The sequence below is a fragment of the Mizuhopecten yessoensis genome, unplaced genomic scaffold (assembly GCF_002113885.1).
Source record: "Mizuhopecten yessoensis strain PY_sf001 unplaced genomic scaffold, ASM211388v2 scaffold11117, whole genome shotgun sequence".
Taxonomy (NCBI): Eukaryota; Metazoa; Mollusca; class Bivalvia; order Pectinida; family Pectinidae; genus Mizuhopecten; species Mizuhopecten yessoensis.
Genome location: NW_018408888.1, coordinates 6,935 through 27,520, shown reverse-complemented (window position 1 = coordinate 27,520; position 20,586 = coordinate 6,935). Strand labels below are relative to the sequence as shown.

General features: G+C 35.3%; 1 protein-coding gene across 2 annotated transcripts; it reads left to right on the top strand.

Moving 5' to 3' along the window:
• Window positions 1-8,742: 8,742 nt before the first annotated feature.
• LOC110466100 (KH domain-containing, RNA-binding, signal transduction-associated protein 2-like) lies at window positions 8,743-19,639 on the top strand. Of its 2 annotated transcripts, XM_021522407.1 has the most exons (11): window positions 8,743-8,940; window positions 10,187-10,305; window positions 10,926-11,042; window positions 12,567-12,710; window positions 13,127-13,332; window positions 13,529-13,655; window positions 13,803-13,864; window positions 14,088-14,155; window positions 15,027-15,053; window positions 15,213-15,239; window positions 19,009-19,639. In XM_021522407.1, exons 1-11 carry the CDS (start codon window positions 8,775-8,777, stop codon window positions 19,125-19,127), a joined length of 1,182 nt encoding a protein of 393 aa, XP_021378082.1. In that variant the 5' UTR covers window positions 8,743-8,774; the 3' UTR covers window positions 19,128-19,639. The 2 variants fall into 2 exon arrangements, with proteins under 2 accessions (XP_021378082.1, XP_021378083.1); XM_021522408.1 differs by lacking the exon at window positions 15,213-15,239.
• The last annotated feature ends 947 nt before the right edge of the window (window positions 19,640-20,586 follow it).

The window sequence follows — 20,586 nt, the reverse complement described above, 5'->3', positions numbered from 1 at the left end:
TCTACTGTTTCTTTGTCTTTATTTATTACTTCATGGTACACTGGATTTAATAGCAGACGGAAATGTATTGAAATTGGATGTTGAAATACACTTTGCATATTTCAAGATCCTAAATTGGTCTGATTCATAATCTCACAGTAAAATTTTACTGAAATATTTATCATCAGTTCACCTATATACGGTGTATATAGCTAGCCAAAGGCCAAGTCCCACACCAGACACCTATCTGTCAAAACGTCTTAGTCTGGTGTCCGGGCCAGAGGATCCCACACCAGACACCTATCTGTCAAAACGTCTTAGTCAGGTGTCCGGGCCAGAGGAACCCACACCAGACATCTATCTGTCAAAACGTCTTAGTCTGGTGTTCGGGCCAGAGGAACCCACACCAGACACCTATCTGTCAAAACGTCTTAGTCAGGTGTCCGGGCCAGAGGAACCCACACCAGACACCTATCTGTCAAAACATCTTAGTCTGGTGTCCGGGCCAGAGGAACCCACACCAGACATATATCTGTCAAAACGTCTTAGTCTGGTGTCCGGGCCAGAGGATATTCGGGCTAAGGAAACCTTTGCTGGATTTAAGGATTTGTTTTGGTTTAAGTTTGTTTAACCTCCTATTAACAGCTAAGGTAATTTAAGGACGTGGATTTAAAGATTTGGTTTGCTTTAAGTTTGTTTAACCTCCCATTAACAGCTAAGGTAATTTAAGGACGTGGATTTAAGGATTTGGTCTGCTTTAAGTTTGTTTAACCTCCTATTAACAGCTAAGGGAATTTAAGGACGTGGATTTAAAGATTAGATTTGCTTTAAGTTTGTTTAACCTCCTATTAACAGCTAAGGTAATTTAAGGACGTGGATTTAAAGATTTGATTTGCTTTAAGTTTGTTTAACCTCCCATTAACAGCTAAGGTAATTTAAGGACATGGATTTAAGGATTTGGTTTGGTTTAAGTTTTTTTAACCTCCTATTAACAGCTAAGGTAATTTAAGGACGTGGATTTAAGGATTTGGTTTGGTTTAAGTTTGTTTAACCTCCTATTAACAGCTAAGGTAATTTAAGGACGTGGATTTAAGGATTTGGTTTGGTTTAAGTTTGTTTAACCTCCTATTAACAGCTAAGGTAATTTAAGGACGTGGATTTAAGGATTTGGTTTGGTTTAAGTTTGTTTAACCTCCTATTAACAGCTAAGGTAATTTAAGGACGTGGATTTAAGGATTTGGTTTAGTTTAAGTTTGTTTAACCTCCTATTAACAGCTAAGGTAATTTAAGGACGTGGATTTAAGGATTTGGTTTGGTTTAAGTTTGTTTAACCTCCTATTAACAGCTAAGGTAATTTAAGGACGTGGATTTAAGGATTTGGTTTGGTTTAAGTTTGTTTAACCTCCTATTAACAGCTAAGGTAATTTAAGGACGTGGATTTAAGGATTTGGTTTGGTTTAAGTTTGTTTAACCTCCTATTAACAGCTAAGGTAATTTAAGGACGTGGATTTAAGGATTTGGTTTGGTTTAAGTTTGTTTAACCTCCTATTAACAGCTAAGGTAATTTAAGGACGTGGATTTAAGGATTTGGTTTGGTTTAAGTTTGTTTAACCTCCTATTAACAGCTAAGGTAATTTAAGGACGTGGATTTAAGGATTTGGTTTAGTTTAAGTTTGTTTAACCTCCTATTAACAGCTAAGGTAATTTAAGGACGTGGATTTAAGGATTTGGTTTGGTTTAAGTTTGTTTAACCTCCTATTAACAGCTAAGGTAATTTAAGGACGTGGATTTAAGGATTTGGTTTGGTTTAAGTTTGTTTAACCTCCTATTAACAGCTAAGGTAATTTAAGGACGTGGATTTAAGGATTTGGTTTGGTTTAAGTTTGTTTAACCTCCTATTAACAGCTAAGGTAATTTAAGGACGTGGATTTAAGGATTTGGTTTGGTTTAAGTTTGTTTAACCTCCTATTAACAGCTAAGGTAATTTAAGGACGTGGATTTAAGGATTTGGTTTGGTTTAAGTTTGTTTAACCTCCTATTAACAGCTAAGGTAATTTAAGGACGTGGATTTAAGGATTTGGTTTGGTTTAAGTTTGTTTAACCTCCTATTAACAGCTAAGGTAATTTAAGGACGTGGATTTAAGGATTTGGTTTGGTTTAAGTTTGTTTAACCTCCTATTAACAGCTAAGGTAATTTAAGGACGTGGATTTAAGGATTTGGTTTGGTTTAAGTTTGTTTAACCTCCTATTAACAGCTAAGGTAATTTAAGGACGTGGATTTAAGGATTTGGTTTGGTTTAAGTTTGTTTAACCTCCTATTAACAGCTAAGGTAATTTAAGGACGTGGATTTAAGGATTTGGTTTGGTTTAAGTTTGTTTAACCTCCTATTAACAGCTAAGGTAATTTAAGGACGTGGATTTAAGGATTTGGTTTGGTTTAAGTTTGTTTAACCTCCTATTAACAGCTAAGGTAATTTAAGGACGTGGATTTAAGGATTTGGTTTGGTTTAAGTTTGTTTAACCTCCTATTAACAGCTAAGGTAATTTAAGGACGTGGATTTAAGGATTTGGTTTGGTTTAAGTTTGTTTAACCTCCTATTAACAGCTAAGGTAATTTAAGGACGTGGATTTAAGGATTTGGTTTGGTTTAAGTTTGTTTAACCTCCTATTAACAGCTAAGGTAATTTAAGGACGTGGATTTAAGGATTTGGTTTGGTTTAAGTTTGTTTAACCTCCTATTAACAGCTAAGGTAATTTAAGGACGTGGATTTAAGGATTTGGTTTGGTTTAAGTTTGTTTAACCTCCTATTAACAGCTAAGGTAATTTAAGGACGTGGATTTAAGGATTTGGTTTGGTTTAAGTTTGTTTAACCTCCTATTAACAGCTAAGGTAATTTAAGGACGTGGATTTAAGGATTTGGTTTGGGTTAAGTTTGTTTAACCTCCTATTAACAGCTAAGGTAATTTAAGGACGTGGATTTAAGGATTTGGTTTGGTTTAAGTTTGTTTAACCTCCTATTAACAGCTAAGGTAATTTAAGGACGTGGATTTAAGGATTTGGTTTGGTTTAAGTTTGTTTAACCTCCTATTAACAGCTAAGGTAATTTAAGGACGTGGATTTAAGGATTTGGTTTGGTTTAAGTTTGTTTAACCTCCTATTAACAGCTAAGGTAATTTAAGGACGTGGATTTAAGGATTTGGTTTGGTTTAAGTTTGTTTAACCTCCTATTAACAGCTAAGGTAATTTAAGGACGTGGATTTAAGGATTTGGTTTGGTTTAAGTTTGTTTAACCTCCTATTAACAGCTAAGGTAATTTAAGGACGTGGATTTAAGGATTTGGTTTGGTTTATGTTTGTTTAACCTCCTATTAACAGCTAAGGTAATTTAAGGAGGTGGATTTAAGGAAAGTTTCCTTAGCTTCAGCAGTGCTTTTCAGTGGGAAGCACTTGGGAAGTATCGAGAGCAAAGCTTTTAAAACTTAAATTTTAATAATTTAAAGAGTAAGAAGATATTGTATTGAGTTCCATATAGGTTAAGTCGCTACTTCGAGAATTCCATGGTTTGGCTACTAGAGACATATAAACCCGTGTTTTAGTCTCTAGATTAAATAATGTTAAAAAAAATAGTATGCTTATGATCGCGAGGCTCAATTTATACATTCCATAACTAAAAAGCAACCATTACGTGCACATTATATATCGTTAGGTTCAGTATTGAATAACTGCAGATTATGTTCGACCACGGACTTGGATAACTAATCTAATTCCGTGGTTCGACTATGTCCCGGCGATAATCCTATTTATCTAAGGCAGAGACGTATAGAGATGTATTATACGTCTCTGTCTAAGGTCACCGTGTCGGGTCAACCTGAGTTTACCCCAGGTCGGGCTTTATCTATGACCAATAGACAGCGTTGGCCAGGTCACATCTATCGGCTTAACATACGCCTTCACCTCTGGGCTACCAGGTTGCCGTAATTTTATGAGTAATTCAGGATTTTCAGGTTAACACGGATGTTACCTCTCCGGGTACCGTGTCATCTCTATAAAACGTAGAGGGAAACCAACATATCGTCCTGCAAACATTTTCCTGATCAAATGGAAACAGACATATCTTATAAAGGCTAAATGATTCAATACGACAATTAAGGCATATTTTTGTAAAAAAAACTGTCCCCCTCATGATGGTAAAAAAAAGCAATAAATTCAACCAATGACATTAGTTAGATTTCCATTTGTCCTATATTGCAGGGACTTGAGAATTTGTTACAGTTATATTTGGACCTAAACTAAGGTGTTCAGAGTAATTTTACGCGTTTGGGGGGGGGGGGGGGGGGGGGTTTACATCAATTTTCGGTAAATGAGGATAATTACCCTGAACACCTCGGTTTAGGTTCAAATATATAGCTGTAACATTATAATGTCCCTGTGCCCTTTATTTCTGCTTTGTGGGAAATCTGGACTCCAGGACTTACATCGTCATTCCATTTTTTTCTTGTTGAAAGTACTAATAAAACATGATACCATTTACATGAACTGATCTGGACAAAGCTTGATCCTTTTTTTAATTGAAATAAAAAATAAACATAGCGCACTTGATAATATAAATCTAACGAAATAGGACATACAATTCCCAATATGAGTTATAAGCCAAATGATCTTTAAAATTATCTCTGATAAGGTAAAAGTCCCTTTAATACGAATGCTATAAATTTTGCAAATTGCTGGATTTTTGTTAAATCAGTCACTGCTAAATATACAACATGTATATTATTTTTTTATCTGGGAGGTCAACAGTGCTTCAATTGCTTTAAATCATGGATGACTGGACTAAAATTTGACATAATGGTAGAGAATTGGATGTAGTTTACATGGACTTGATGAAGGCGTCCAACAAAGTTCCACACAGACGTCTGTTAAATAAACCCCGAAGTTATGGATTTAGTACACAGATAATATGTTGGATAGAAAGTTTTTTGAGTAATCGGAAACAGAGAGTGATTGTAAATGGGACATCGTCAGCAGAACACACAGTCATTGTAGTGGAATACCTCAAGGAAGTGTGCTAGGTCCAATACTTTTCGTCCTATACATTAACGACCTACCGATTTGCTGATGACACTGATTTGTACTGAACAATATCTGATGATACCGATGAAAGCTTACTCTAAGATGATCTCTGCAATTTGATGAAATGGTCGGATATGTGGCTATTAATGAAGTTTCCATCCTAAAACGTGTAAAGTTATGACAGTGTTAACAAAACATAAAAAGAGAAAACCACGATAAATGGAGGAGAAATTATAGCATTGGAAAACATTGTATCGGAGAAATATTTAGGGATTGTAGTAGACCCAAGACTTGATCTTGACATATCCAACAAGCAATAAATAAAGCTAACACATCGTAGGTGTCACAAGGAGATCATTTGTATATTTGGACGAAAAAATGTTCACAAATATTTTGATAGCGCTGGTTCGACCTTATTGATCAACAAAATTACTCCCCGGATTTAAGACTATTATAGCTACAGCGAGAGACTACGCCGATTGAAGCTGCCGACTCTAACAAGCCTGCGCGGAGATTCAAGTTTATGAATGGGTTATATATGATGATCATCTGCAGGCGCGTAGCTAGCCCCTTTACCATGTGTAAGCCCCGACATGGGGTTGCCGAAGGCAGCCCCCCCCCCCCCCCCCCCCCCCCACGAAGCGCGAGGAGGGGGAGGGTACGGGAGTGGGTCTTCCCCCTCCCGTAAGGGGGGTCTGGGGGGTCTCCCCCATGAAAATTTTGTTGGAAAATAAGTCCAGAACAAATCAGTGAATACAAAGAAAAAAATACTTAATTTTTGCGACGTAAAAATATTATTTTTGTGGTCAATTGGGTGACGTTATCAATAGTGACGTCACTTGGCACAATAACAGTTGCATTCGGGGTGGCCGAATGTGCCCCGGCAAAAGGGGCCGAACGTGCCCCAAATTGATATTTTCATAAAAACAAACACATTGATTGTCTGTGTCCACTGTGCCATACTCGGAGTCGTTTGCGCCAGGCGTGAGTTTCTCAATTTACTCAATCGAGCAGTTTAGTTCCGCCTGGAACTGTCCATTAATGCAATGGACATTTCTAAACTTCATACATTTTTGTACTAACTATTAACACTGTATCATATCTGAGGAATTACATATGTATACTATATATTCAAAACTTAAACTCCACTTTATAGTATCAGCAAGAAAAAATAATGTCATGAAAACCTTTACTTGTCAAAATCATGTGCAAGCCCGGGCTTATTGGCTTACATGGTAGCTACGCGCCTGATCTGCGCCGGTTGCAACACTTGCATCGCCATTATTGCGACATTCAGAATATACTAGAAATTTATTTTGATATGCCGTTTTAATCGACATACATCGTATGATATGCTCAAAGAGAGAGATGACGTGATAAAAGAACTGTTGTACACGTGCCAGTTTTATCGTTTTACGTGATATTTACTGGCAGATGTAAACGGACCCATTAGGGATCTTATCTTTCTAATCATATCTCCGCTCAAGGAAAAACTCGTGGACACAGTAAAAAAATCCTTAAACAACATTGTCATTTAAATGTTAGAAAACATAACTTTACTCAAAAGAATAATTGATATCTGGAACAGTCTCCCACAAGATGTTATTTCATCTCGTAACGTATTTGACTTTGAGAAAACCTTGGACAAATTCTGGAAAGCGTTTTATGTATAGGCTTATTTTATGTTTACCACATTGTATTTCAACTTCTATTGATGCGGATATAGAGGTAGGGTAGCAATGTCTGCGTCCACTAATATCCTATTAAATCCTATTAAAATTAATATGGAATTTTGATTTCTTTTTCCAGAGCAGGTGATCGTTTTACACAAATTAAAGTAACTTAAAAGTGAGGAAATACGCATATCAGTCCCGATTCCTTCCCTAATCGTATGATAAACTAAAATACAGGCATACTCTTGAATCGATTGGCCTTGCTCCTTTGAAAGAGTAAATTTCACTCAAGAAAAAGTAGATTTTGAAATTTTGACTGATGAGATATCAAGTCAAAGAATAGGTGTGTCGTTTTTGGCCACGATATGTAGGAATTGGGGACAAAACTGTATTAGACGTGTGTGTCTAAAAAAAAAAAAAAAGTGGGGTGGACTTGGGTTTGTTTCATAATTAGCCAATGAAATGTCCGATCAAGACGATGTTATTAATGATCCAATATTATGTAGGTACACTATATACTTTGTAATATTGAAAATTATTATTTGCATTCACAGCACGAAATGTTTTTTGTTCTGAATAAATATCAGACACGGGTTTCGATTTTTTTTTAAAGTTAAAAGTTATGTGATGAGGAACTCGTTCACAAATGAAATGTGCCTATTACCATCCATCTAAAATTCCGTAGAAGAAGATTTAAATAAGAAAAAAGTCAATGAAAACAAGGAAATCAATTCCGTAATTGTAGATAAATTCATATATAGGCCTAGTTAAGAAAGAGACGGACAGGTATCACATGACCAAACACTCAATACACTGTAATGATATATAAATTGATTGGACAATCCTTTTAACATGAGGTCAAAAACCAAGGTCAAATAAATATTGTTTTTAATAATTATTGTTGATTGAAATAAAATATATATCCTTTCCAAGTCTTATGTCTGATTATTGTGAAAGATGAGACTATATTGATCAACCGATGAAATGATGATTTCGCTTTGAGGTCAAATGCCAACTTCTTGAATAAACCTAAGGAAGGTTACATGAAAGGATTAAATAATATTACAAAACCATGGCTGCTGCAAAACCAATGCAAATTTAGGAATCAATCGCACCTTAAGTTAAAAGAGTTATAAAAAAGGTTAAAATTTGGACATTTTCATGAAATCTGCATAAAAAAGTGTTTGACAGGGTGTCGTTCTAACCCCCTAACTTTTTGTTTTCCCTGGAAACATAACTTTACTTTTTTTATGATTTGTAGCATGGATATAAGTTATTTTATATACCAATTTAAAAAAGAATACATTGACACATTTTTTTTCTATTCAACTTTACAATCATTTTTTTTTTGCGAAATTTTACCTAAGTCAGTTGCATGCATATTGCAAAAAAGGGTAGACATTTTGAAAAAAAAAAGATTTTTCTTTTTAAATATTCTGTCTAAAATATTTCAAAATATTCATTTATCATATATTGTTCTCGGATAAATTCAAAAAAAAATATATGCATTCTTTGGCGGGTACCTTGATGACTTAAAAAGGGCAAAAAAAGCATTGACTAGATTTGTTTGCCTCTAGTGTCCTTCTCTACCTTAGACGTCTATGCTTATGGCAGCGATATTTTTGGTGTGTGAGTGGGGTGGGTGGGGGATTATCAGAATAAGGATAGAATTAATGTTTTATAGCTATATTATGACTATTCTATAGAAGGAAAAATCAACCGACTGTATAGTTTTGCAAGTGAAAGGAACGACAACTTGCATTTGGAAAGAGAAAGTCTTCACGGAGTCGTCTGCCCTTCGCACTTGGTCTACAATAAATTCATTGTAATCCGGTCAAATTTACATAATTTATTCTTCCGCATAAACAATAGTTGGAATTTATTTGTTCTTTTTCAATAATAAAAACTTAAACAAACAGTAGAAAGCTTAACTGTATCTGAACTTCTTCAACCATGCTTTGATATAGGTGTTATTTTGGTACAGACAGTGTACTATATTCTGTCGCGGAAGTAGTTCACAAGGTGCTTGTTAAAGACGCTACCACCTTGATCATGGAATTCAAACGGGAACAACGCATGAACCCAATGGCCATGCAGCAACAGCAACAACCAGCCAGTTTGGGGCCGGCTAGTGTAAAATATTTAGAAGAACTCAAAACCGAAGTGACGCAACTCGACACTGGTGCATTATCACATTCAGCAAGACTCATAAACGATGGTAAGTAATGGTTTCAATGTCGACCACGAGCTTTTTCTTTTGTCCGCGGACGCCATGACAGAAGCATGGAAGCCGGCGGAAATGAAGAACATTAAACGAACTCACAATTAACGTATTCGTCTCATGTTAATATCATGAATGTTGATAGCGCAGGTTCAATATTAATTTTGCAAAATATCGATGTTCATAGGCTTAGTTGCCTGTACATTGAACATATTTTTTCACTACCCCCCCCNGCATGATTACTGCGGGGATAGCCACAAGAAATTTAAGTGAGCGTATTGTGTTAAATGAACTATGAACATGTATCCTCAAATTTGTCGAGATATTGTACGAATTCTAGGGTCTAATCGTTTATGTGAAACAATCGGTTTGACCGTTTATAAATGTAACAATTTCGGGTATACATTCTGACGGACCTGTAAATGTTTATGCAGGCCTTGCAATGCTTTGTCAAGGGTCGCCTGAAAGCAGTATGAGATTGCTAGGTCCGACCCTATTTAATAAACGAACAACTGTGCCCGACCGGTTTAACGAAAACGGCCCTAGTCATGCCGAGGTGTGGGTTGTCTCCCCTATATTAGCACCAAGTGACAAGTTTCTGAGCCCTTAAGATGAAAATTGCTCAATAAACCCATTTGAGCATAATTAACCTACTTTGTTCATCAGTAATATTTAGTCTTTAGTTTCCCCTAGAAATACAGCTGACAATGGCTTCCTTTATTCAACAATGCAACTTAAAACAGTGATAAATCTACATGCGCCTCGCAGAATTTCTGGAAATACTTAAATTAAGATTGTGGGACTCGCTGTTTATAGCAATACAGTTGAAAAGGACTCATAAAAATGAATTGTAGATTAATCACTGCAACTTATTTACTTCTTGTCATCTGATCTGACATTGACCAACATCATGTGGCAAGCATCGGTGTCTGTCTGTTTTTGACACATTATAATACGGTGATGTCGCTAGGGTCAAAAGAACAGAAATGTGTCGTTAAAAATGTTAGAATTATTTTGACGTTTGTATCTGCTACATGTTGTAAATGACACCGACATATTTTGCCTAACAATGATTCGTTTTGCCTAGTCTTACGAGTGAAAATAGACTGGTCTTTCAAGAGATTGCTTTCTCAAAAATGATTTTTTCCCCCAATTTCAAATGAAATATTGCTGCATTTTATTTTTATTCATGAAGGGACGTGCTGCTGTAAATTATTGATTAATAGCTGTGTTCCCTTTATAGAGATCAAACGTGTTGAACAAGGAAATGCCAAGAAACAGGTCCCAACTGTGGAAGCACATCATTCAAGACCTCAAGGCGTGGCATTAAAAGTGAAGATTCCTGTCAAAGATTTCCCCAAGGTAATACCACTTTACGGAGCTGTCGGGATATTCATTGCATCTTAAGTATCAAAAATGGACCATTGTTTAATCAATTCAATAAGATTTGGAGCATTTACCAAATTTATGTTTTCACTTGTAACATGGTTGTCAGATATCTGGTTGACCCAAATTTTAAAACCGTGTTTGATGATGAAATGGTAAAAAAATCATTTATTATTGCCACCCATTGTTTAAAATTCAACTGAAAATGTAAAACTATAGTTTGTTTCTTAAAAATGAGAGCGTTATATGTTGCGCATAGAAAATAAGGTTAATGTGCAGAAATTATGATGCTCTACATATTATCATATGACCAATATTTTTGTACTTGTGATTATTTTGAAGAAAAGATGGTCACTTTGAATTGTTCAAAAATATCAGCAAAAACTGCAAATTTGTCTTTTGATTGGATGATATATTAGATTTATCTTGAAGCTCTCCGAATTTGTCAAGTTGACTGAAAAATGGAGAAAAAAAAAGAGTTAATTTTTCTACTCAAAAACAAGGAAGAAGGGTGGCCTCTTTTAACTCTTTCATTTTATTATTTACAAGTGCATCACTGCAAAATTAATTATTGTTTTGTTGAATTTTGTCTCTAGTTCAACTTTGTGGGGAAGCTTCTTGGACCCAAAGGAATGTCACTGAAGCGATTACAGGAGGAGACTGGCACCAAGATGTCAATTTTGGGGAAGGGCTCCATGAGGGACAAAAACAAGGTACATGTTAATGCAGTCTACCTGCTTGTCAAGACTGAGTTATTGAACACTTAATGTGGTAAAATAAAGTGGTGATGGGAATAAGTTTGGATGGCATAATTAAGTAGAGGTCTACATTTGTAGTCAATGATCAAATTAAAGTTATAATTGATAAGAAATTCGTAGAGAATCAAAAGAAGGCCCAAATATATTTTAAAAAAAATAAAAGTTTCTGGTCTGTTCAAGTTTCTAAATAGTCGGCTAAAGTATTAATATACATAGTTCAGCTTATAAAAAGATTTTGTCACATTCCGCATGAAATATCTTTTAACCCTTAGGCTGCTACGCGCCACAATAGTGGTTTCGAAAAGTCGTGCCGTCAGTGCTAAGCGTATAGTAGAGGGCTCTGATTGGTTGTTTTGTCATTACTTTCGATATTCCCGTCAATGTACCCTAGTAATAATCAAAAGTGTGCGAGAGAATTTCAAATTGGAAAAAACGTCATAAAAATGGCGGACGTGTAGATTGAAGTGATGAATATGATGGTAAACATTTATTCTCCAGCGTCACCTACGATGATAATAAAGGTTTTAAAGGGTTTGACATGGTTGATGTGGAAATACTTCGGTGTAACATAATATGTAACTTTCCAATGAACGGCAAACATGAAAATATCGGCGGACCGAGGTGCACATGTCGTCTGCAGGTGAGGCCGAATTGGACATTGATACGTTTTGAGCCGATTGATTTCTTCAAACTATTTATCGATGATTTAATCATAAACTAGACCGTAGCTAAGATATATCTATATGCTGACCGTGACAATAAATATATTGAATGACGACCTGAAACCTGTAGCAAATCGCATGCAATTCTTGATGAAATACCTGACCTTTTTACCTGAGAATCTCCGTGTAATTGTACAGCGTCTTATGTCATAAATGAAGTTTATAATCTCTGTTATCATTTTCCAATCACATTTGCTGACAAAAACAATTTTAAAATGATCTTTCTGGTGCTTAAATCCGATTAATTAAAAGTTTCACCTTTTCTTACCTTTATTACCTCCTGTACAGGTAAATACTGAAGCAACTTTAGAATCGAAAACGTTAATATAAACTATAGACAATAACGAACAATTTTCCTGTAACTTTTATTCACATGTAACAAATATTTTTCAAGTTATGCACATTTGAAAAATTCAGTAAATTAATTTATATTTCAATAATTAATTCAGCAGTGGCGTCCCTTTACATAGAAATCAATGTAGCAGCCTAAGGGTTAAGAAACACACAAAAATAAAAGTATCCATCATATATTTATAGCAATGAAAATCAAATTTGATGCATCACCAGTGGATAACATTATAGAAAAAGAAATGCCCTAATTAAAAACGTTTGTGACTCCAGAATTTTAGTTGTCATTAAATTTACCAGAGGGATATGTCTTGACAATTTGTTTCTGCTATTCATACAAGAACCTGTGTTTTCACCTGACTTTGCATCTCTTCAATAAATCTCTGTAATTTAATCATTGAAATGGTAGGAAGAAGAAATGAAGAAGGAAGGTGGAAAGTACGCACATTTGAACGAAGATCTTCATCTTCTCATAGAAGTGTACAGTGAAGCATCTGACTGTTATGCCAGACTATCGCATGCAGTGTCGGAGGTGCAGAAATTCTTGACACCAGTAAGTATACAATGACAGTCAAAATACTAAACTATCACAAAGCCAAGTATGGCTCTCCAATAAAAAAAATATATACAAGAGTAATAGAAATTTTCAATTTAACCTCATGTACAAGACCAAGTTATGATGGTAGAACCTTCAGTAAGTGTTTTTTATTCTACCTTGATGTTTGCAGTCTAATTGGTATTTGTAAACTTTCACTTTGTAGGAATCCTTTATCTCATTCATGTTTATCAATTTAACTTGCTGCAATAGCCTATCTGCATTGGAAAAAAACTGGTGTGTAACAAAAGAAACGCATGCAGCTTGTAAATAATCAGATTGAGAAGCATTTAGTATTTTTCGTTTGAAAAGTACCTCCAAAGGAAAAATAGGATTAAAGATGTCTTGATTAATTCTAAATTTTTGTATTGCAGGATTACAATGATGAAATCTCGCAGCAGCAGATGGAGGAGATGATGTTCCTGAACGGCGAGAAGCCGACCCCAGGAGGTGTTGGTGGCGGTCGTGGAAGGGGGCGTGGAGGCCCCCGAGGGGCAGGACGTGGCGGTATCCTTGGTGGAGGACCCACTGGAGGAGGAGTTGGGCGGGCTGCACCTCCAGGCCGGGTAGTGCCTAACAGGTAAAGGACAGATAGGTGTTTACGCCAAAGGAACCCTGTACCACCGACTAAAACTAACTTAATGTAAACAATGGTGGTCAGGAAGCAGAAAATGAAACTTGATAGAATGTTTAGTATCTGTTTTTATTTATAACTGAATATATGTCTAATAATTGACTGTGGATTAAACAACATGAATGAATTGTGAATGCTTCAGGGGTGCTCCAAGAGGTGGTTCTACAATTGGTGCTGCCAGAGGAACCCCACGTGGTGCCCCATCAGGAAGGGGAAGGCCAGCTCCACCACCTGCACAAAACACAAGCTACAACGACTACTCAAACCAGGTCTGTTGCAATTAAGCCAAAACCGTTGTGTGAAATTGAAATGAAAGAAACCTGGTTTTATCAAAACAAATTATTACTTAAGTTTTATATAGAAATTAATTGGCATCATCAAGTTTAGAATATACATGTTCAATTTTGTTTTTGTAGGGCTATGAAGAATACTCTGATCCATACGCAAGGGAAACTTACGATGCAGGCTATGGAGGCGGGTATGTATTCATTGTGAAGAAATGCCTCAAAGGGATAATATGTTAATCACTTGAAGAATATAAGCAAATATTAGCGACAGTGCATGCAGATTCACTTTAAGAGAATATATACATTTGTAATATAGCTATATTTGTAGCATATATGACAACATTTTCCAATCTGTCTGATGCATTTTGTGTTAAATATTTGACTGACTCTACAAATGTAATTTCATCGCTTTAGGGATACTCAGTATTTTGACTACGGACATGGATCCAGTGCAGCTGGTGGATATGAAGAAACAGGATATGGTAAGTGCAATATCATTTCTAAATTACCAACATTCAAACAATTTTAAGGTCATCTTGAAATAGGCCATGGGGAGCTAATGCTATGATGGATTGTCTGCCTTCAATTTACACATTTTTAACTTCTTGAGTACCATGAGGTCTGAGGTTGAGACATTTCTTGTATCTTGGTTGTATAAAGTAGAATTTAGTTTTCCGAATGTGATGACCTTGACCTGCTTTTAGGTCACTTGTCAGCTACTAAACCATAATTATGATGCACAGAGTGATGTTTTATGGTATGCCCCCTGTAATCAGAATCCTAGGAAACTTTATTTGAGTTTTGTCCTCATCCTGAGGTTCAAATAAAACCAAAATGACTATCGAGACTCTTGGGCCTCGTTTTATGATTAATACACGATTGAAATTATGGTATTATCTTGATGTTAAAGTCATCATTAAAATATATTATGGGATACACCTTCATGCTCTTGCAAACTGGTAATATGGGGATGTTATTTTCAAAAGAATAGCGTTGGATTCTGATTGGTAAAAGCTTAAAAATAGATAATGCGTTTAGGATTCTAATAGATAATGTGTTTAGGATTCTTGTCATTTTGTAATTAAAGTATACCATAGTACAGTGAGGAGCATATATATTTCAGTGTTGATATTATTGCATAAGGTAATGTGCCACAATAAAAATAGAACCAGCATTTGGGATCATGAACAAAATGAAAACATTTGCTGCCAACAAATGGATATTATTACTTGGTAAACTAACTTTCTGAAAAAGTTTTCATTTGCCAAGAAAATAAAATAGTTAAAAGGCATACAAATTTTCTGTGTTGTTTAACATGTTTTGCTCAAATGTTTCCTTTTTTGTTAATTGCAGAGGGCGGATATGAACAAACAGGATATGGTAAGTTGTTAAATGTTATGTGACACATTTGGGCATATTGGGTTTCACAGTTTTGGGCATCTGCAAAGAGCACTGGTTCCAGTGGCAAATATGAGCCACTTTTATGTGTGCCATCTGGATTATTTGACTATTTGACTATTTTCTTCTCCTCGTTTGCAGAGGGAGCATATGACCAAGCGGGATATGGTATGTAGTGATATTTAGTACAGTTGCCTGAGTTGGTGTGTTTGGGACTCGTGCAATTCACACTTAAAAGTGTCGGCTGCAAACCACTAGAATCTGACTGCACCGCACAACAACCTAATACACAGAAATTTAGCACCAAGTCATCTGTATGACATGATACATTTAACAGTAGGGACGTAGTGATAGATTTAACAGGTATACAAGCTTCTCACTCCCTCTTCCCATTTACCTGGCTGAAGGATGTGTCGACAGTATTTGTAAGCATTATGTGGTGTCCAGGGTTATGGTAAACTTGTAGTGGCTAGCTTGGTTAGCATCAAACAGTATGGGCATGGCCAAGCAAAGGCCACAACACCAATCTTAAGTTGTCTTTGGCAGTATTGGTCATTGATTTTTTTTTCATAATTTTAATGTAACCAATTATCACTAAGTAGATATAAATAACCCTATTTTGATTGGATCCTATTTTCAACATTTCATAAGATATAAATATATCAACTTAATGATGCACTATTCATTGGCAACTTTGACATTTTAGTTTAATGGTTTTGAATCGCGTTTATTTTATAGGAAATTGAAAAGATACAATAGAACAAATCACAAATTTAACTCGTAGATTAATTCAGTTTTACAATCTAGTATCCAGCAACACTTTTCTGTATAAAATTATACCAATTATAATATGCCTGTCTGAAGGATGTGTGGACGTTGATGTCTGTCTGACACTGCTTTGATCTAGTGTTATACTAGTGACCGGCTTTGTTCACATCCAACGGTACGGGCTAGAGCAAGTCAAGACCATAGTGCTGACCATGACTTACAAGTGTCTTTGTCAGTCTCCAGTTGTTGAAACATTTCTATAATATCAGAATGGTTCAGTCATGTAATATTTATATATCTTTCAAACATTTGCTTTATTGAGTTCCACTCCTCATTATTCTTGTGGCAATTATGTACTTTTCAAATGAAAAGTGTTAAAACTAGAATTTTCTGTTTGTAGTATTTCAGACTGAAACATATCAAAATCTCGTACTTTCCTGTAAAACTCTGTTGAAACTATGTACCATGTATGTTCAGGATACTAGCCCGGGGCTAGTAGACACTAATAATCCACTAGCCCATAATAAAGTTCTGCTAGCTATATATATATAGCCAACAAATACAAAATGGATCGAGATGAAAGCATTGTCACACAATCTATGTCATTCACAGATGGATATATGTTCCTTAAAAAAAGATATTTTTTTTATATAAATACTATTTGATAACTGAATGCCTTGAAAGTTGTTGAAACTTAAACCAATTATTTTTTTACATCTGAAAATCAGTGCGGCTACTGGTTTCTGTCTTAGAAAGCATAAAAAAAACATGGCGGACTTGCCGACTTTTGGAGAGATTTACTTTATTTTCTGTACTTCACATATAACTAATTAGTCATAGAAAAGAGGATTATTTGCAACAAAGAGGGCGATTTTGGTGGTTAGTATAGACTTTCAAGGCTATTTCAGTTGTGAACTTGTGCCTACTATCACACAACACACATGTCGAAAGGCAACAGAATGTCTTGCATCATCAATACAAACGTGATTGACTCCATGTGTTCTGATAGATGTTGTAGTGAAAATTACCAGGAATCACAAGTTTAAAATGTTAATTGGTTCCTCATGATAATAAAACAGAACAGAAACATTTTTGTTAGTTATGACATCTTAAAAAATAGCAAGCCCCGGCCGTAATTCACTAGCCCAAGCTGAAAATCTGGTAGGGTCGGGTTAGTGGATTTTTACAACCCTGCCTCCTAAGATTTGTTCCAATATTTTACTATCTTAAGTATCAAGCAACACTCCACTTTCCTGTATAAAATACCAGGCTTTTGTTCATGATATTTCCTTTCCCTTTGTTTTATGCATTGATTGAATGTGCCAATTATAATATGCCTGTCTGAAGGATGTGTGGACGTTGATGTCTGTCTGACACTGCTTTGATCTAGTGTTATACTAGTGACCGGCTTTGTTCACATCCAACAGTACGGGCTAGAGAAAATCAAGACCATAGTGCTGACCATGACTTAAAGTGTCTTTGTCAGTCTCCAGTTGTTGAAACATTTCTAATATATCAGAATGGTTCAGTCATGTAATATTTATATATCTTTCAAACATTTGCTTTATTGAGTTCCACTCCACATTATTCTTGTGGCAATTATGTACTTTTCAAATGAAATGTGTTAAAACTAGAATTTTCTGTTTGTAGTATTTCAGACCGAAACATTAAAATCTCTTATTTTCCTGAAAAACTTTCTGTTGATCTTGAGTTGAAACTATGTACCATGTAAATACAACCTCCCATATTTTAAAATGTTCAGGATACTAGCCCGGGGCAAGTAGACACTAAGTATCCAATAGCCCGTAATAAAGTTCTGCTAGCTAACAAATGCAAAATGGATCAAGATGAAAACATTATCACACAATCTATATCTCATTCACAGATGGATATATGTTCCTTGAAAAAATGAAAAAATAATTATATGTTACTATTTGATAAATGAACGCCATGAAAGTTGTTGAAACTTAAACCAAAGAAGTTTTTTTTTACTCTTCCTGAAAATCAGTGCGGCTACTGGTTTAAGTATTAGAAAGCATTAGAAAAAAAACATGGCAGACTTGCCGACTTTTGGAGAGATTTACTTTATTTTCTGTACTTCACATACGACTAACGAGTCATAGGAAAGAGGATTTTTTGCAACAAAGAGGGCGATTTTGGTGGTTAGTAAAGACTTTCAAGGCTATTTCAGTTGTGAACTTGTGCCTACTATCACACAACACACATGTCGAAAGGCAACAGAATGTTTTGCATCATGATCAATATGACATGATTGACTCCATGTGTTCTGATAGATGTTGTAGTGAAAATTACCAGGAATCACAAGTTTAAAATGTTAATTGGTTCCTCATGATGATAAAGTAGAACAGAAACATTTTTGTTAGTTATGACATATTAAAAAATAGCATGCCCCGGCCGTAATTTCACTAGCCCAAGCTGAAAATCTGGTAGGGTCGGGTTAGTGGATTTTTACAACCCTGCCTCCTAAGATTGTCCAATATTTTACTATCTTAATTAAGTATCAAGCAACACTCCACCTTCCTGTATAAAATACCAGGCTTTTGTTCATCATATTCCCTTTCCCTTTGTTTTATGCATTGATTGAATGTGCCAATTATAATATGCCTGTCTGAAGGATGTGTGGACGTTGATGTCTGTCTGACACTGCTTTGATCTAGTGTTATACTAGTGACCGGCTTTGTTCACATCCAACAGTACGGGCTAGAGAAAATCAAGACCATAGTGCTGACCATGACTTAAAGTGTCTTTGTCAGTCTCCAGTTGTTGAAACATTTCTAATATATCAGAATGGTTCAGTCATGTCATTTTAAGATATCTTTCAAACATTTATTTTCATTGAATTCCACTCCACATTATTCTTTAATATGGCAATAATGTACCTCCGGATGGAAAATGTTAAAGCTTGAATTTTCTGTTTGTATTATTGAAGACTGTAACATGATAACAAATCTCGTATTTTCCTGAATACGTTTCTGTTGATCTTGAGCTGAAACTATGTACCATGTATAAATATTTATTTTAGGATGAAGAAATATATAAACTCCCATATTTTTTTATCAAAATGTTTTTGATTTTGTAGATTGTTTACAATTGTGATACAATATACTACATATAGTTGTATATCAAAAGAACATATTTTTTAAAATAGGCGAGACTGGTGGTGGCTGGGGATCATCCAATAACCAGATGAAGGCTCCATCAACACGGGGCAGTCGGGGACAATTCAGACAACACCCCTATGGTGGCCGGGGAGCTGGGGCTTACTAGGACCAAGGCCATTTGACTGACACCCCCACCACCTAAGCAATCCTTAGTGGACATTTGTACATAGGACATCCATCATTTCATCATGAGGTACATGTACTGCCAGTACCATCATTCCCCCAATCTCCGGACATAAACCTACAGTCATGGACACTTGTTACATGTAGTAACATAAAACAACATAGGACAAATAAATGGGACTGTCAACAGGTTACCTTATGTGTCTAAAGTCTAGGCTCCTTCAATGTGTTTAAATTCAAATGTCCAACCATGTGCTTAAAAGACTAAATACTTAAACTTTTCTCAAGTCAATTTAAAAAAAGAATGTTGTGGACCATGGATATACTGTGTAGGTAGTCCTTTTAATGGTAGCCTTTTAATCACTGTTAAATCATTAAACACATTGTAATCATGTTGTCGTGTCTCTCTGTCGAAAATACATCATTGTTGTCATTTGCATCCAACTAAGAAATAAAAAAAAAAACAATAAAAAAAGAAAAAATGTGAACATGGAATGCCGTTTGTTTAGTTCTATATTTATAATTGAATTAACAATTACTGTTTTTAAAAAAAATCCAATGTCTCGGACGCGAATGTAGAACATAATCTCTGTAGCATAAACTAAATATAAATATTTCCCCCTCCCCAGCACTGAACTAACAGCCCTGAATATTGGAAATATGGTAACTAAAGTAGGTTAAAGCTGCAAGACATGTATAAATACTAATAAAAAATCCACATAGCACATAGAAAACAGTTCCCGAGGCATTGGATTTCAAAATTTGTTTTGTCCGAAATTGTGATCAGACCTTTGGTCTGCGGAAATATATGTTATAAATATTTTTGCATGTTCTATACATACTTTATACCTGATTGCTGTCACTTCCAGCTGTGAATAAACTATTTGTATGATGAAAACAATGAAGATCACTAACAGGAAAGGTGGTATGAGCTATAAAGAGTTATTAAAATGGGTATAAATCTTGAGCTATACTTGTGGCTGGTTAGAGGAAAACTGGTGTAAACTGACTTATTTCTGGTTGTTTAGATGAAAAAAGAAAACCAGGCATTTTCCTAACTGAAATTTGTGCCATAATTGTAAAGTTACTCGGAAGATGTGGACTTTGCTCTGTTAGTCGAGAGAAAAAAAAGCTCTTAGCAGCGTAAATAAGACTGCATTTAAAAGTAATCGGGATGAAAATTGATTGTTATTCTTTGATGTTGTCCAAAAATATATAAATCTGGAAATCCGTGTCAAATGTTCCAATGGTAAAACCTAAAAAATTATATTAAATTCTGGCATAGGAAACCATTATATTGATGTCAATCTGGAATAGCAAGTAAATTTCATCCAAAATGTGTTATTGTTTTGACATATACTGTACCACCATATAAAAACCAAAGGAATCATGATTCCTACAAGACATGTAAAAAAAAACACATGAAATAACCTTCATTGAAG

What these genes read in the sequence shown, in the direction of transcription:
- LOC110466100 (XM_021522407.1), top strand. Translation starts at nt 8,775, where the DNA reads ATGGAATTCAAACGGGAACAACGCATGAACCCAATGGCCATGCAGCAA. An exon ending in TGCAGAAATTCTTGACACCA is followed by an intron (nt 12,711 to 13,126) that starts GTAAGTATACAA and finishes TTTGTATTGCAG; the next exon opens with GATTACAATGATGAAATCTC. An exon ending in ACAACGACTACTCAAACCAG is followed by an intron (nt 13,656 to 13,802) that starts GTCTGTTGCAAT and finishes TTGTTTTTGTAG; the next exon opens with GGCTATGAAGAATACTCTGA.